The 18,681-nt window shown below is 41.9% G+C and overlaps 1 protein-coding gene and 1 non-coding gene across 2 annotated transcripts; both read right to left on the bottom strand.

Annotated features, from left to right (window-relative positions):
* Nucleotides 1-3,749: 3,749 nt before the first annotated feature.
* Nucleotides 3,750-3,823, bottom strand: trnai-aau (transfer RNA isoleucine (anticodon AAU)). The gene has a single exon. It is a non-coding gene; the product is annotated as a tRNA-Ile (tRNA).
* A 1,859-nt stretch (nucleotides 3,824-5,682) lies between these two features.
* On the bottom strand, nucleotides 5,683-18,397 carry LOC134065497 (alkaline ceramidase 2-like). Its single transcript, XM_062520552.1, has 6 exons — nucleotides 17,751-18,397; nucleotides 17,249-17,363; nucleotides 15,052-15,193; nucleotides 13,073-13,210; nucleotides 9,412-9,549; nucleotides 5,683-7,813 (listed from the first exon to the last, which is right to left on the bottom strand). Exons 1-6 carry the CDS (start codon nucleotides 17,856-17,858, stop codon nucleotides 7,627-7,629), a joined length of 828 nt encoding a protein of 275 aa, XP_062376536.1. The 5' UTR covers nucleotides 17,859-18,397; the 3' UTR covers nucleotides 5,683-7,626.
* Between the last annotated feature and the right edge of the window lie 284 nt (nucleotides 18,398-18,681).

The following is an 18,681-nucleotide window of genomic DNA, read 5'->3' as shown; positions in this document are numbered from 1 at the left end:
TGGTGGGGGAGGATCTGAGAATGGATTAAGTGGAAACAAAATGTGTGCTCTTGCAGCGTGCCGTTTTGTTGTTTTCTTTTTCTCTCTGGTGTGTGTGTGTGTGTGTGTGTCTGTAAATGTGCAGAAGAGAGAATAAGTGTGTAGAGAGGGAGAGAGAGAGAGAGAGATGTGAATGTGTGCAATAGCTCTTCTGTTGCATCTCCACATCACACACGCAGCATCACTCCACCTTTCCATCCCGGTATCAAGACCCCCTGAGGCCCCCTGCTAGTGCCCACCACCAGCAAGACACCAGACTCTGAGCCCCAGGTCCATGCTCAGATCCACTCCTCCTGACCCACCACCAGCCTTGGCCCTGGCTCTGACCCCCACCCACCCCTCCAGCATAACCCAGTCGGAGAGCTTTCAGGCCGGGTGTCACTGGGAGATTGATGGGCTAGGGAGCGGAGAGTGCGGAGGAGCAGGTGGTGGAAGGAGCAGACATGCCTCCTCCCGATGGCTGGAGAGGGAGCCTAACTCAATAAGCAAAGACTCCGGCTGGTTGGCAGCCATTTGGCCACTTACAACCCTGAGTGCCTCACCCACGGCACTGTGGAGACTCCCGTGGTCACCAGTGCCAGTTTACAAAGGTGTATTTAAATGTTTTTTTTTTTTTTTTTAAATGTTTTTTTTTATTATTATTTAATAAGAATATAACATAAGAACGTCTGTGGTTATGTGGTCTTGTTGTTGTCTTGTCGAATGTTCAGCCTGAGTATTGGTGTGTTTGTTGTTAATAATGTATAGGAACGATGTATAATGTTTATATGTTTGGGAATACTATCATGTTTCCTGATTCCATTATGACCAGAGGACAAGGCACAAGGGTTTATTTTGATATCATAACAAATGATTCTACAGCACAAGACTCCTCGCACCTGTGGTCCCCTTGATGACTGCCCTGCATTATGCACTCTGTCTCGCTTTAAGACTGGTTGGAAGTCACTAAAAAAGGAATGAAAATTCCGATGTTGTGTAGGCCTTATTGAGCGAAATCCAATATCGGCTTCCCAAATTCAGTTGTCATCTGTAGAAAGAAAAGAACTAGAGAAAGAATGAGGCGACTTCAGACTCCCAGTATGATAATACTGTTAGGTGACGTGTGATGCAATCTCAGATAGCAATAACATGAAATTGAATGAAGCTAGTACTTCGGCCTTTACAGTCTACACCTAATACTTTTGATTTTCTGATGCAACTCTCTGAAATGATATATAAATAACAGATTAGGACTCAGCAACATGCTGACTCAAGGGGACATTTCCATTTGTTGCCAAAAGGGCAAGCTGGCAAGGGGGCATACTATTTGTCTTTAGAGACTGTGGTATCTCTATCATGATCCTCAATGGAAGGCAACATCCTGCACATTCAAGGACAGGAGAAAATTAAGGAGAACATAAAATTGTCCAAACAAAATAATCAATGAAAGATTAATAACGTGTGTGTGTGTGCGCGCGCGCGTGCGTGTGTGCGTGTGTGTGTGTGTGTGTGTGTGTGTGTGTGTGTGTGTGTGTGTGGAGGGGTGGGTGGTTGGTTGGCAGTGGGTGTGGGTGGAGGGGTGGGGGTACATAAAACAATAATAATATCCCTGAAACCTGATGGATAAAATATATTCCGTGCGCTCATGATGGCTGATCCAGGGCCCTGAGGTTAAGTAGTCTGGAGTCGAAGGCGGCCATACATCCACCATGGCATAAGGGCTGCAGCACGGATAATCGAATCAGCGCTGGGAATTCGATTAGCGTGGGCCCAGGGCCCGCTTCGCCATGCACAGGCCGACCGGAACGACGTGCGCTCGACGCTCGGCAAGTCCGCCTAGACCAGAGCATCCCCGCTGCATTTCGGCCGAGGCATATTAGGACAGACAGATGGGAATGGAAGTATGGAAATTAAACAGACAAGCTTGTTTTTGTCTGTTGTTTGAAACAAAAAGCCATATCCAGTTAAACGATGGCTATCACAAATAAGACCACAATCTCAATTTAAGATTAAGAAATATGTAAACTCAATAAATTTTTTTCTTCATGTCATGTTGTGAGGGATTTAGTTGTCTAGAAAATACAGAACAGTGGCCTAGTCTACGGCGCCTCTACTCAGAAGTCATACAATTCGAACACAAAATCTGGAAGAGGATACACCACTTCTTCCCGAAAGGTTACAAATTCAGTATTCCTAACTTCCCAGTATAGGCATATTAACAGTGATATAGACTGTCACGTAGTATTGGTGATAAAAAAAAATTGCTAGAAGGAAAAGAGACAGTGGATTTAAAAAAAAAACAGTGAATAATATTGACACTTACCATTAACTCTCATTTCACATAAAGGCTATCCACCGAGAATAGTAAGTACCGTAAATGTTCACTTTGTTGGCCTATGTTATTGCAGACAGATTGATAACGTTCAGGCAAAAGAAAAGGATCACTGAAATACATAGTTTGCTTATTTTAATTTAGAAAGGTGCAGCAATAGGCTAAACGTTTCGATGCAATTAAATTCGAGAGTTCAAAACTGAATATATTGTTCATTAAAGACATTTAAGATGTTGCATATTTGATTTCATATACAAAGTCCAGTCGTAGGCTACGGATGGATCCCCGTTCACTCAAACTTTCATTCACAATACCAACACCTGCTGCCCAGACACGCAGAGAGAGAGCGCATGCGTTTTCAATGGCTTGCTAGACTTTCGCGCAGTCTGGAAATTGCCTACTGCACCCGCTGAGCTGGACGGGTGACGATTTGTCAAAGAATGAAGCGAGGGCTAATCTATAATTACATATTCATAAGTGCAATAAGCATAACTACCACGATTAACACTACAATAAACTTAATAACCAAAGCACAGTACCTCTTGAGACCTTTTGAACTCATAATATAATGTAGCCATACATCATAAATATCAGATTCCCCAGGCATTTCCAGAAATCCATTAATCTAGCTTTCATATACTGTATGCACAGTTAATAGGCGATCGGCCTATAATCTTCCCAGTTGCGTGTCCCTCTGCGTAATTAAAAATGAAGGCTATCGAGTATGGAGACTATGGGCCGTATCAGAGCGACAACAGTTAGGCAATTGTCCAGCCAGGATATGCTACAATTTCAGCACTCCCAGACAAACCACGCTGACGCACCCCGGCGTTGCAGGCTATAATTGATGTCAGTTGTGCTTATATACTGTATGTGCACTGTGTCAGGGAAAATCTGTCAATCATTTATTATAGGAAGTTGTCGCATAAGCTATCGTCAAATGTGACATGAAAATCCTTTCTCTGTAAATTTATTTTTGGTTGGTTAGTTATGATAATTTACCTACCTTCCTCCCTACCTTCCTAATCTATTATATTTTTTAAAAATGCCTTAGCCTGATAATCTTGGCTGAGGAGTGTCGCCCTACCTAAATAGGTAGAGGGGTAAACCGTTAATCCAAGTTAAATCCATTCGGTGTACAAGATCATGAAAAACGCAACATTTCTTCCCCTACCATTTAGCCTTACCAGTAACTATCGGACATGTGCTCGGCTGTACGGTCACCTTTGGAGCACTCTGACTAGTTGAAATTTAGCTATTGCAATCTCTAATCGTATATCTATAGTAATCGACTATTTCTGCTTTCACATGCTACTGTACTTACATGCAGTCTATACTCTGGAACTGTAACCTAGTTGGTGCGCGCATGGCTATGAGAGTGATCCTCCTTGAAAATGTTTGGCCAGTACGGGGATCGAACCCGCGACCTTGGCGTTATTAACACCACGCTCTAACCAACTGAGCTAACCGGCCACGACCACAACTGATCTGTGTGACGAACTCTACATTTTTGGATACAATTGTCATCAAAAGTTGACCTCCCACACATCTAGAGGATGTCTCAACGAACACGCACTGTAAAACACAAATTGTGAAGGGCATTAAATAATTGTTACCAACAAGTTATAGATGTACCAAGCTACTAACTATAGCCTAGTAAGCAGACGATCCTCGGGACATGTAGTCTATTACAAATAGGCCACTGCTAGTCTCTGAAACGCGCAGATAAGGCCTCCGCAAAAACATGAATGAACGCGCAAGGTTTCCTGCGCATCACACAAGAGGAGCAGCGTAAAGTCAGCTACAAATTCTGTCTCGAAAATAGAGTGATTTTTGTCGCGTTGTCCTAGGCCTACAGTGCACGTCCAATTAGTTTTATAAATCGAAGGCCTGGATGTAGCAGCTATTGGCTGTAGGCCTACCATTGACATTGTTTTAAAATGCAGGTCCAATATATATATGTGAATTTCAGGTTCAATGTCGTCAGATTTCACCACTGTTTTGCTCGAGGGCTTTGTAAACTTTCAGTAACCACAAGCAGTCTATTTCATCTAAAGACCAATTTGCCCATATATTATTTTAACAAGTGCCCCCATAGCCTACAGGTATTAAATCCTGAAACAGGCGTTCGACAGAGGTGACAAATTGTCACATTCGCACTCAAGGTGTTCAAACGGATGAAGGGGCCAACAGTAACACCTATTTAGTCTGGCCAAATCCATCCTGTATTTCAGCAGGCTGGCTTTTCCCAGTGAGACAAACCTCATTGAGAAAGCGTTTTGCAAGATGCATTTAGTCAGTCAAACTATTCTTCTGGTTTTTGTAATGGTCATGGAGATATGGGGAATTTCATTTCAGACTCATTTAAGGGCAAATAGTCTGTTGCGAAGGAAAAAGGAAACTTATAGCCTTGACATACTTACCGGAGAAGACATAGGCCAACCGAGGGATACTGGAGAGGCAGGTATACGAACAGATTATTCGTCTGTGAAGGATTTGAGTGATGGCTTATCTGTGCCGATGGGCCATCCTGGGTCAGATAGGCTAGTGCCCAGAGCCCAAAGTCCAGCAAGTAAACCTAATGACAGGAACGCTAAAGGGTTCTGGAATCATTTCTTGTTCAGAAGACGACCAGGGTTTCAATATGTCCTACCTATCCAGAACAACGAAGTACGTCAGGAGAAATGTCGGGCAATTCCTTTTTGGCAGGTAAAGACATGGTCCTATCCTGCTAAACGTTAGACTCACTATATTGAAAGGACATAGGCTAATTGTCCGTGTTTTCACCTATGTTTCATTTACAGAGAGTTTCCCACGAAGACTGCGAACCCCAGCTACTAAAAAATAACGTTTGCTTCGGAAAATGCGGCACCCCGCGGACCAGTGACGATTCTACCGCTTGTCAGTTGTGCTCACCAGTCAAATTAATCCAAAAGGCGGTTCAATTAAAATGTAAAGACAGCATAGAGGTTACTAAAGACATTAAAATGGTTGAGGAGTGCCAGTGCAAAGAGCACACAGACAGGCATTTCATCGATCGAGGTGGACCAGTCTTGATTGATCCCAGTATTGGAAATTAGACACTCAGGGATGTTAAAAGTATCCTGACTCTTCCTCACACGACAGTGGTTTCCAAGTTTCAGTATCTTTAGATACGCCAATATTTCTTTCTTTTTAAAAGTAATATTAATGTATGACTTAATGTAAATGACATTTATTCATTTTGTTTTTCATTCTTCGACTGCAATGGATGTTAAATTGGTGTGAGTGGTTCTGTTCCAAAATGTGTGGTTAGTTCATGTTCTTAAATGAATAAACTAAATAATGAAACATTGTTTTCTTTATTACACAATTTATTGCAAGTTTGTTTATAGAATCAACATGTCAAAAAACAGTAAATTCATATATGGTACATTTTAGAGCACTTTCACAATTTAACAAATGATTTCCCTTAAGCTACCAGTGCAAAGACAAGCATTGTGCAAATTATAGGCCTACCCTCTTCCTTTTTAATTAAAACGGTCTTGCATCGTTGCATGAGACAGAAACACAATGCGCCTATACTTTCACAATTTTACCTTCGAAAAATGTCTTCAGCTGTGGCAAAGACATTGTCCTTCTACTCTTTGGCACAACATATGTTTGAATTGTGTGTTGTGTTGTCAAGTGTAGCCTATAGTAGCCTATTTAAATTGGCTAAGTTAGGCCTATGTGATTTGTCACGTTTGATATTGAAATAACATGTGGCCTCCTTGTTCAAGTCTATACGACTGAAATGTGGCGTAGTGTCCCATAACACTGTTTTATGTATACACGTAACAACACTGCACGCGAGGTGCCGCAATGGCACTCAGAGATGTAAGAAGTATGTAGCTAAAAATAAAAAAGTGACCCTTTGCTCTTTTCAACAACGTCTTATCATTGCCAGTAGGGGGAGAACAAGAGACGGATTACAGCCTCTGGGTAGACGTGTGCTCATGCGCACTTGGGAGGATAAATATGTATAGAATAACATAAATGAATTCACATTTACGTGACATGGCATCCAGCACATCTGGTTATTCACACTGGACAAGAAATCCAACGGCCTTTATCTGAACGTATTCATAAAGCTTAACATTATACAAAATATAGAAAAGCATGTTCACTCAAACAAATCTCACGACATCTGGTCGTTGCATACCAATCGCAAATTATAATATTATAATAATATACATGAGTAAATAAGATTATTTTTGTACTACATTGACTTTATAAACTGCTGCTCTACGCATCATTTAAAAACTTCGTCTGGTATTTCTTAGCAAATAAACATAACTTGTGCATGGTTAATACATCTCCAACCTCTTCAAACTAACAATCAACACAATACTTCAGATAACTGCTCTAATGCTAAACAACTACCTACACCACTGGTATAAGGATATGGCATCAAGATGTCAGCAGGTAATATGCTGTGGAGTGGAGAAGGTTGTCGGCCCCTGGACAGAGAAGAAGCCAGGGTGCTAAACACTTATCTGGACATTCAACAAAAGCATTGCCGTGGTAAAAATCAAAGTGCAGAATTATGAATTATGGATTATAACTTTAAACCACTTTTAAACATTCTAACATAATTTTCTTGTCACTTGTCACCACGGTCAAACTGAGCATAAAGTAGATATTGTTTTGGCAAATCACATGTAATGGCTTTTCATTATATATTTGGCTAATTCTCATAGCCAAATGACTGTGAGCACACATATACAATTCGATAGCAAATGTGGTGTGGCAGTGGTAAGTAAACTGATTTAAATTTTTCCCAGACAATCTCTGACATGTAAAGGAAAATGTTTGGCAACTGCATTTGAATATCTCTCTATGAGAATTCAATATTGCTCTTAAACTCCAATAGAGCTTATTTTACCTTTTCCTCAATAATGCACACTACCTGCCTTTGAGTTGATATGTTTTTGAACTTTCATTCCTGAAAGAATGATATGTACCTATAAATGTACCAATATTGCTTTTGCGGCAAAAAACACTCCACAAAACCAACCCTTCATAGTCAGACCAAAGGTCTCTTATCTACAGAAAAATGAGAACTTGTGTTTGTGCAGAAACCACACCATACCCAGCCTCATCTATGTGCTTATCAATAGTTGTGTGGGGGAGGGTTTGTTCTTTAACCCTTTCCAGCCCTGAGGAGAAGTGAGTGTTTTTGTAAAGCTCAGAGCACCTCCAGGAGGTCGAGCTGAGGTAGAGCACTTGGAAGCCGGCAGCCTGCAGCGTGTGCACTAGGTGGTCTTGATGGGGGACTTGTTTTGAGCGTTGAGCAGGGTGACGTAAGGGACGCCGATGAAGGCCCATTTCTCACTGGGCCAGAAGAGGATGACCGGGCCTCTCTCCGGGGCCTCGGAGACGGCATCAAAGTAGGCGAAACACACACAGCCCAGGTAGGAGGCCAGGCAGATGAGGATGTGCCTAGAGGGAAGACCACAAGTGTCAGATGTTGCTCTAGACTCTTAAAACAAATGTGTTGTCCCTATCTGGACACCAAGATGTGATATAAAAATAAATAAAAGAAACACAAATTGTGTTGTTTTCAACACACATTGTGTAACAAATAAAACAAGGAAACAACAAAAACTGTGACGTCCCTATCTGGACTCAGAGATGTGTTAAAAACAACGCAAGTTGTGTTGTTTTAAACACTTTCGTTTCAAGAACTGTAATGTCTTTTATTTTATACTGCATTCCAGCAAAAGTCAGAAGTCAGATATTTTCTAGTTGGGATCTCCTAATTACATTCCAGACAAACTATCCTCCTATTGGGAAAAAGTACAATGGAACGCCAAATTTAAGTTCCCCACTTCTAAACTCAGAGCAAGTCAATCGGCTACAACTTTAAAGTCAGACCTCTGACCATGTTTTTCCTTCTAGATCAGTGGTGCCCAAAGTGTGAGATGGATCACGCATGTCAGAGTCCCCACCTTGACGTACCTACAAGGTGGGAATGCAACAAAAACTCAGGAGCCACTGTTTGTAAGTTATAACACATGCTTTATATTACATAACGTTATAACACAAGGTTTATATTACGTTGTGTTATATATTACATGTTATTGACCAGGATAAAACCATCTTGCTGCAGATACTGTAGCTTGTAGTTGCAGCTTGTCATTCCTGGCAGTGATCATGCTTTTTAGGCACTTATATTGACCAGTGTCATATTATGGGATGCCAAGTCAAATGTTTATAAGTCCAAGACCATTTGCCTGATGAAGACCCAGTAGGGTCGAAACGTTGCATTTTTCTTTTCATTAAACCGGGAGCAATTTATCAGTGTTGCGGACATTACATTCCTTCCTAAATGTTTATAATTCCTCATTTAATTAAACATCAAGATGGCTAGATTGTAGTTTATTAATAACAAGAGAATACGGTCGAATGTTATGTATTTGTTATATTATGTTGTGTTATTGTTATTAAAAAATATAGAAGACTTCAACAGAGGGTAGAGGAGTGAGAATCTCTTTGTGCGATGAGATACAGGAAGCTTGATACTGAACTTCAAAAGTCATTACAGGCCAAGCAATTATCTGTTGGGATCAAGAGCATGGCATTGCCTGGTTCTGTAGTAGAGATGCACGGACATATCAGCCTAACATCAGTATCAGCTGATATCTGCCTTGTTGATGGGTATCGACTTGCCAAGTAAATCATATGACATTTATCGATTGCAGTGGCTGATGTTTATCTCTAATGTCTCATCAATTTTTCACTAGCTAAATGTTGTGTTATCGCACATTCTGACATTCAGACATTGAAATTCAGATTCTATGATGGGCTGAAATACCTGAAAACAGCTCAGTTACGTTAAAAAAAAAGTATAATGAATATGATTGTTTCTCTGACGCTAAAAGGTATTATCAACGACAAAAACAAATTAATAAACCAATAAAAAAATATCAGAATTAGAGTGGTTATCGGCCAAATCATTTTAAAAAACATCTGTATCGCTTCAAAATTTCAGAATTGGTGCCTCCCTATTAGAGTTGAAGGGAGGGGTGGTTACTTACCATACGCAGTGCAGGTAGGGAAAATTGACCGAGGACCACATCTCACAGAAAATGCGATCACTGATCCAGCAGAGTAGCGCCAGCGTCCACCAGAACCCTGAGATCAGGCCCAGCTTAAACACACGGTAGTTTTCACACCTGCAGTAACAAACACAAACACACACACACACACACACACACACACACACACACACACACATACACATATTAACCTTCATGTCCGTTGTCTCACAAGTTTGTCCTTCACACGTACATAATCAAAGGTTTTGACATCAAAGGTCGAGAAACTCCAGAGAAAGTTTATAGGCATATTATGTTGCGGAGGTGACTAAACTCTTTTACGGGCCAAGTCCAAAACTAGCATTGGCATCTGATGGCTGTTAAACTGATGAAGATGGTGTTAGTGTCACCACAGTCACAAACAGCTGTTCAACACTTCAGCTATAGGTTTCTTTATTCTTTTTTCTTTTTTTGTAGTGTCAACAGAGCTAGCTGTAGCTGTAGCCTATACCCAATTTGTGTATTCAGCAGTGCTGTAAAAAGAAATCCCTTCTGTCAAGACTCACTTGACAGAATTAAATAAAGCACTGCCCAGCCAGCCTAGTCTCTTGAGATCACAAATTCTTAGTTTATAGAATCTGTCGACGACAATAATTCTGAGCTAATGGACAAGTCAAGCTGATGGCGAGTTCTCCAAACACAGCAGCCGGAGTACGACATGGCTGATGATGCTTATGTAAGTGGACACACACATGTGGCCGGCCGAGAGCCGTCGCCGGACACAACACAGCCGTGATGGGTGTGGGTCAGGGCTGAAGGAAGACGATAAGGCCAGGCCGAGGAGGGACCGGACCGCGTGGGGTGGAGCAGGACGGTCAGACAGGACACTGATGAAGATAAAGATTAAAGGAAGCGGATCAACAGAGTGGAAATGTAAACAGATCACAACGGTAAGGATAGGAGCGGTCAGCTCTTCCTCTTGGAAGTGAAAAGATAGGAATGGCCCTCAGATGCTGCTCACAGATCCATATGACATGACATATGACACTGTTTGCATCATGCTACCGCCAAACATATATTCACAGCATGGGTTCGCTGGGATAGTGGATCTGTTTAGAGTCATCTCTTGGTTCTTGAATGGGCTTCCTGGTCATTTAGGACGCAATTCAAAGGGACAGCATGGCAGAGGTGTTGGGGTCAACAAACGGGTGAACGTGCGAGAGGAACAGCACAATGGAGGAGCAAGCCTAACACTGGGAGGGTGTGAAAGCCACAACCGTGTCTAACATTGGGAGAGTGTGAAATCCACAACAGTGTCTCATCACATGGCTCTTGAAATGATGGTCTTAAAAAGCACAGATTCTCATCTTGGTGGAGTGTTATTTAAAGACACAATCATTTCAGCTGAGAGTGGTTTACATATTGAATTTCAATGTGTTTTATATTATACGTTTACTGATATATTTAAACTAGTGCTTACTAGTGCGTATGGGAAAACAACACTAAGAGTGCAATGACTTGCAAATATTTAGCACAGAACCTCAAATACAGTTTCATATTTTTTTAATACGCAGCTGTTTTACATTATATGAGTATCGTTATATTCAAACTAGTGCTTACAGTATGGGAAAACAACACTACAATGAGAGAAGGAGGACTGCTTGTGGACACGTACACCACCAGACCAGCTGTCACTTTAAATTAAGACCAGCGCTGGAATTCCAGCCTAAGTTGGCCTGTCGTATGGTGTTGATAACACTTAGGAATGAGATAACGAATGCATCAGTTCATGGAGGAGATAGGAATAGCCTGGTCAAACATGCCAAACATTTTATCCATGAATAAAATAAAAAAGGAAAACGGGGTAATGCCCAGAAAAACAATGTCATTGAGGACAGAGTTGGTGAGTCATTGGAGAAGAATGCCTAGGAACTCATATTTACTGTGCTAACAGAGTGGACTGGTGCCAAACCATGCCCAAACTTTCTTTAACTCAACACCAGTCACCCCAAATAGACATGGAACAATACCACAAGCGCCAGTCGGGCTTCCTATAAAAACAACATCAGAAACAAAGTTCTGACCTTCTCAGAGACTCAGAACTAGCAGATCCAGTGAAACCTGTCAACGTAGCATTTGTTTTCTTTTCTGCTCAGTCAGTTCCTTGAATCAGACTTTCAAGGAACAGACCACACATTCATGCATATGCAGCTATGCAAACAACACCATAGGCCTGTTAAGGCGAGAGGCTCGAGGCAAGGCATCAGCGACCTCCACAGAACAGGAATTTCAGTCCGTCTCAAAGACAATAGCCATCATCTATGTTAGAGGGCAGCATTCCAAACAGGGGAGAGGTTTGGGCCTATACGGAGCCAGGGACTGCGGGCCTCTGACCCAAAGTGCAAAAAACAAGTAGTCCATATCAGCCACTGTCACACAGAGCACAGGGGCAGGGGAACAATGGCTGGCCAAGTGAGGCAGGGTTCAATGTCTACAGACCTTAGGCTACTCCACCTAACGTGAGATGGAAAAAACATGTTTTTCATCACTGCGTATGAATAATCATTCTTAAATACACGACTACCTTTTAGGGCAAACCAAACTGATTGCATTTAGTATAGCAATTAAAAAGTTTTGCAATGGGGTGCTAAAATGATGCAGAAGCCCACCAACTAGCTGTAGAACCATGTAGCATACAGAGGACTTTCTAAGGATGTCATTTTAAGAGACACACTGTGTATAAAGATCACTATTTGTTTCTTCACAATGGCATATCTTATTTTAGATTAGCTTTTTATGATGCTTTTATAATGATAAGTTGATGCAAAATGAAAAGTTAGTGCCATTTAACTGCCATGTCACTTATAAAGCAGGAATCTCTTTTCCTCTCAGAATCTTCCAGTAATGACATGAGGACACTGCACAGGTTCAGCAGGAAAAAGCAGCACGTAGCAAAGCATAGAGAGAGCCACGTGCCGCGATAATTAAAGAAATCAGGGATTACTGCTCATGCATGCGTACGCGCGCACACACACACACACACACACTCTCACTGAGTGAGTTTGCCTCATTAATTCCGGATGGAGCAGCTGGAAGTAGCCAGCAGTGCTCTGTGCACCCTGCTAAGGTCAGATTGATCATGCAATGCAGCTTTCTCAAAAAAAGGCCCACAAGTTTCTATTCTCTACAACCCCTTGACCTTACGCTCAGATACTCTCATATTTGCATGCTTGCAATTCTACTGACCACTAAGCAAATTAACAGGCAAATGACCACCAACGGGTGCCTATTGTGTTCGAAAGGCTTGAATAGCTTCAGTTATTTTATTATTGTTGCTCCCCATAAATCATGCAAATCAGCTCCCCACAGACTGTGAATGGAAAAGGTTGGAACCACCTTTTCACCACTGTCAGAGCGAATGGGATGGCAAGCACAGTCCAGAGCAGGCATGTGCATGGACATGTGCATACCGCCCCACAATGCTGCTGGGCCATGCAAATCTTAATTGCTCAAACAAATGGGTCACTTTCTTTCACTGGCACGTTGTGGCTGAGAGAGAGAGAGAGAGAGAGAGAGAGAGAGAGAGAGAGAGAGAGAGAGAGAGAGAGAGAGAGAGAGAGAGAGAGAGAGAGAGAGAGAGAGAGAGAGAGCCGTCCCTCACCGTTTGAGCTCGGAGATCAGCAGCACGGTGCAGGGGATGCCCAGCATCATCAGGGACACGGAGTTGATGACGGGCTTGACGAAGGCCAGGCCCGTGGTTACACCCGACAGCACGCCGATCACCACCTTAAAGCGCGACCTGCAGGGCAGAGGCATGGGATAGGTCATTAGTCACATGGATCAGGATCCAAACAGGTTCCACAACAACTGGTGCAATTGTGTATCTAGATCTATGGCTTAAAATGGCAAAAATCTGTTCAACTTGTTTAGGATCACAATAAAAGGGTGCTGGGAGGAATTTTGGGGCGGACACACCTTTGCCAACTGGGATTTAGCCCTACATCTGTCACCTACAGTACATGTTTGGAAAATACTGAAAATAATGACACACACACACACACACACACACACACACACACACCTCATACATAATTTAAAAAAAAACACTGACCCACTAAAAAGGCCTGCACTGAATAAAAGAAGAGTCCCTCAATTTACTAGAAAGATAATCCTGGAAAGAATCTAATGCCTATAACTAGAAGGTCAGAGATTTTCTCCACCAGAGATCATTCAAAGCAAGTCAGTCATCAGGACTCTGCCTCTCCCCTTTCCACACAGGGGTGTATTTCTGGGACGTGTTGTGACAGGCAGCCATCCCTGCTGCCTAACAATAGAGCATGAACTGATGACACGACAAGCCCATGTTAATAGTGTCAGCGATAGCTCTGTCTGGACCCCACTATTCTTGGGCAGAGAGGAACCAAGCGTCACATGACACACAGTTCACCAGAGAACACTAGCATAGCTAACACAGAGTAACACATAGCTAACACAGAGTAACCCTGAAAGGTCAGCATGTTAGGATGTATAACGGATGCTGAAGGGGACGTGATATTTCTGTACACCCCCATTTCCAAACATTTCTCACCATACAACTCACAAAGGTACAAATGAGTGATCTTGTTTGGGTTTGACTGAACTGGAAACAGGTCAGGGTGTAATGGTTGGTTATGAAAGGAGAATCCATCTAAGGATCAGGAAAGATGGTTCGTGGCTCAACATTTAGTGTCAAACTTTGTGAGAGAATTGTGAAAAGAGCATTTCTCAATGTAAGCTTGCAAAGAAGCCAACTCGAAAGACTTTCACCATACAGTAGGCCATAATATTGTGAAACCATTCAGAGAACCTGGAGAAATGTCAGTAAGTGTAGGGCTGTGCCAGAAACAGCTGTTGTATGTGTGTGTGTGTGTGTGTGTGTGTGTGTGTGTGTGTGTGTGTGTGGTGTGTTACGTTCCTCAGAAGACACAGCATGAGACACCATCAGGATGTGCTAAATATAGCCACTTGGGGCACTGGACTATGTCAGAAAACAGTTCACACTTAACACAGTCTGTTGGTGCATCAAAAGAGGCAACTCTCAAAACAGAAAGCTATATATAAATTCCTCGTAGAAACATCCCCCAGTGTTTTAGGCTGAACTAATCTCAAACAGACTGAAAGCCGGAAAGACTGGAGACGTCTTTCTCCAACATCTGTCACAAGATGGGGGTTCATCAGTGCCCAAGACATAGGTGACTTGTGGAAGTTTATCTTGGGATTTTGAGCAGAAGGTAATTTCCTTTTTATTTTTTTGGTAAGTACAGTGCTATACCAGAAAGACGATGCCAGTGCTCTTTCTGAATGTACTACAAAAGTGTGGCTTGCTAGACCCAGAGTGTGTGCGCTCTGTGGGCCATATGGCCCATATCTGTTTCCCTTTGAAAATGTATGGTCCATTATGAAGGGGATGATCAAGACAACAGGAATCACAGACTGTTTAGCAGCTGAATTCAAGCAATAATAAGCGAGGGTGATGAAAACTAACGACAGAAAATTCTGTTGAATGGACGCAAATGGTCTTGTCACTATAGCAGTGCTGTAGCTAGCGTGTATGGTGTACGATTACATAATTCCCAATAATTACTGTGTGAGGTGTCTAACCTGTCCTTCTTGAAGACTCGCGGCAGGTATCGCTTGGGAAACCACATTCCAATGGCACACATCAGCACCCAAAGAATGGCTAGCTCATCCAGCATCTGCCCCAGGAAGCTGAGAGTGGCATGGAAGTATGTAGACCCAATACCTGTCAGAGAAAGCCGGGAGGGGATAAATCAACACATGACTGACACTATACACAATTTTACCTATATGAAGTTATTTTCAGAATGCAGAATTTCAGAGTCTGCATCCAAAAAGGGCTTCAGGGCATTTACGCTCACAGGAAGGTTATAAAAGCCGCATTCAATCTCATAAGACAACTTCATCAACAATGTTAGCCTAATGTGCCTAGTTATTGCTAGTGGAAGCTAAACTTCATCAAGTTGTCTCAAACTATGAGAAGGTGGGGCTCATCGTAGGTAGAACCACCAAGACAACAGCCTTTATAAGCAATAAGCATTACTAACAGTCTCCTCTGGCCACAGGGTTTAATACATTTGAAACACCACTATTGGGCACATGTACTGCGTGGTACTGCAACTAAACACATGATGGACACCCATTTCAAATGACAAATATTTGTAATTTCCATGAAGAGCTGTACACATATCTGTGCCAATTACTGTATTTGTACAACAATGAGTCACATGATAACCCTTAAATACACTAATTGTAGAATGTGTCGAGCCTTTCATGAATTTTCAACATCTGTGCTTTCAAGGGATTTTCTTTCTAACACATTAATCCCAGATTAAGCCTTGATTAAGCCTTGATCAAGCCTCTTAGCAAGTGAAGCAACTGAAGATCTCAGGATTTAAAGTCTGCGCTACATATGTTTTTGACTCAACGAAAAGCCAATCATCATATGGATTGAATCTGAAATAGCCTGTCATTACTACTGTGTATTATTAGAACAAGCCTGGCCCTACACCTCTGAAAAGAAATGGATGCCTAATAGAAGCAACTACACCGGTTTGCTCACAACTCATAACCCATGCACACTTCATCTCATCCTTAAGGGAATTTTAAGATTATCTAAGTACTAAAGACCTTTAGTGTGTAAGGGGCAAGGGTCAAGTGGATGGGTGGAGCAAGGTATTTATTTATGCCGTGTGTGTGTTTGGATATCTGCGGAGGAACTGCACTATCTACACAAAGTGGGTGTATACGGGGGAAGAGAGACGTCTCCACCATGGGCTGCTCTATCTGATGATAATGTCCTAGCAGTGTTTACCAAACTGTTGTGGAGACAGAGGAGGGACACTGTGTGGTCCCTATAGTTGCTCCAATTACAACCACTTGTTTTTAAAACGGTTCAGTCGACAATTGTTGGACTGATTAGGCCGAATGTTTTCACTTAAACACCAAACTGAACGTCCATAGTCCGTAGTCCAGTCAAAGAGTATAAATCCACTACTATGGTTAGAGGTGGGGTTATACTCCAACTGTCAAGTAATCCTTGCACAATGAACCTGTTCTCTAAAACAAACACAAGACTGCGAGACAGTAAGAGAGAAATCACAACATGGATTTGTGGCCATGGTATCTTAACAAATCTGTGTAATTTGATGTCCAAGCAGTGTTTAAGGAAGCAACGTTTGTTTTGGAGATGTGGAGTGAGTGGCCTGGGAACCATGGTCTATTTCTACTGCCGCCTGCAAGCTTGAAATATGATGACCTCTCTGGATATTTATGAGCTGGATGTCTTTCAACGTCCAGCACATCTGTGGTTGACCTGATGATTAAACTTTGGCCTAGTTTCTTACATAGCCTACAATTTCTGCATGGCGCTGAGGTTATTGGTCTAAGACAACAGGCTAACAGTGTGAACTGACACTGAGGAGATAAACCGTATCTTGTGCTCATGTTGTTTTAAGACATCTGTCCTTCCAGAATTGTTAACTGAAATCAGTATTACAGATCTGTTAAGCCTACTTATTTACACATTGCATTTGAGATTTTAAGTTAGGTCGAAATACAAAGGCCAACTACTTAAACAACCAAGGAGTTTTTCAATTGATTTTATTTATTTAAAACCCCAGTTCTGGTGCTAAATGCATAGCCTACAAATGCTGGATTTGTTAATGGAAACCCAAGAAGTTTCCTTTGAGTTTAATGATGAAATTTGGCGAAGCTATTCTCCATGGCAGAGAACAAGGTATTAATGGTCCACCTTTCTAAATTATGCAATGCTACTTACCTACAACCACCAGAAGAATCCATATTAGATAAATTCCACTGTTGTAATGTGTGGCATATTGACGGAATAACCACATCAAAATAGGTGGCAAAATAAAAAACAAGATGTTGCTGATCTGAAATGATAAAACAATTGTCAAAAGGAAATATGAGCAAAATGATTGCAACAAAATGCTAAAATAAAAACAAAAGAGTGTAGCTATAAACAGAACGTGAAACATGCCAGCATACTGTATTTGCTTGGGTAGCTGAATAGGCTATGCAACATTTATTTTCCAGAAATGTATCAAATCCTAAGTTAACGTCTACAGATGTGACCGTGGCACGCACACAAGGCTATGTCGTGATTCGTGGCATTCGATTTCGCTACTTTGTTTCATCTGGGCTACCAAAATGTGACAAATGTGTGGATGATGAACAACCCGGTTAAAGAAACCGACACGATGGGTATCTACATTATCAAACACAACATATTTTAAAGAAGTTGGAAGGAAGGAACAGACCGTGTTGTAAAACTCCGCAATGTTTGGATATATCAAGTAATTGCCTTCACACCAGTCCACATCGGAGCTGCCAGGTTCTAACTGGTCCCAAAATCGCAAATCGCTCATTCCTTTGCTTGATCACACGAGGTATCAGAATAGGCACTTGCAACCCAATGTGGTCCCGATGTCGTTTTTGTTTTGCTACACCGGAGCTCGTTAGAATCCCAAACTTAACATGTCTAATACAGAAGATAAACGTCTATGTTACTTCCCTTTGACGTTTGATAAGGGAGTCTTTGAAATCTTTCGTGGTCATACTTCCAACACAGGAGACAGTCGTGGTGATAGGCTATTCTAATTCGCACGAGTAACGGATTCGCTCTGAGTGAGCTTATCTTCTTCACACAGCTCACGGCAACAGTTTAAACATTCAGCTGCATGTGATATGTGATCAACGCATGCGTGCTCTTCCAAATAATATGTTGACCTTGAATCCGAATCAGCGACCAGTTCGTCTGGATCGGTAGCCTTTCTGATTTAATTAGGTGTCGCTGATATGTCATACGATTGCGCAATTTCACGCACAATTGGCGTTTCTGTCTTTTACGCGATTGTCCTCTTCTTGTCAACAGCTACAGCTGCAGATGAAATAGAGGAAATAGCACAGGGCACATCATACGCTAATGAATGCACGCTCAAGCATCAACAAGCCCACAAGTAGAAGTTTACATAAGGTATATCTATTGTTGGACTTAAACTAATGATCGCGATTGACAGCTATTGGGTTTGACGTGTTACGCAAGTGTCAACAGGGTAGCCTACGGATGTAGACTCCGGTACACTGAAGAAATGTTACTCTGCCCTCTGGTGATACTTTTGAGAATTGCCTCGTCGTTCAGAAGGCAAGAACAAGTCGCTTACACTAAAGCTAAGCCTACCATATCTGGAT

Source organism: Sardina pilchardus, chromosome 2, assembly GCF_963854185.1.
Source record: "Sardina pilchardus chromosome 2, fSarPil1.1, whole genome shotgun sequence".
In the NCBI taxonomy this organism is placed as follows: Eukaryota; Metazoa; Chordata; class Actinopteri; order Clupeiformes; family Clupeidae; genus Sardina; species Sardina pilchardus.
The sequence above is the reverse complement of the archived record's forward strand: the minus strand, read 5'-3'. Positions and strand labels throughout refer to the sequence as shown.

Coding starts and splice junctions, on each gene's coding strand:
- LOC134065497 (XM_062520552.1), bottom strand. CDS start 17,858: ATGAGCGATTTGCGATTTTGGGACCAGTTAGAACCTGGCAGCTCCGAT. Junction 17,364..17,750: donor TTGCGGAGTTTTACAACACG/GTCTGTTCCTTC, acceptor TTATCATTTCAG/ATCAGCAACATCTTGTTTTT. Junction 13,211..15,051: donor CGAGTCTTCAAGAAGGACAG/GTTAGACACCTC, acceptor TCTGCCCTGCAG/GTCGCGCTTTAAGGTGGTGA.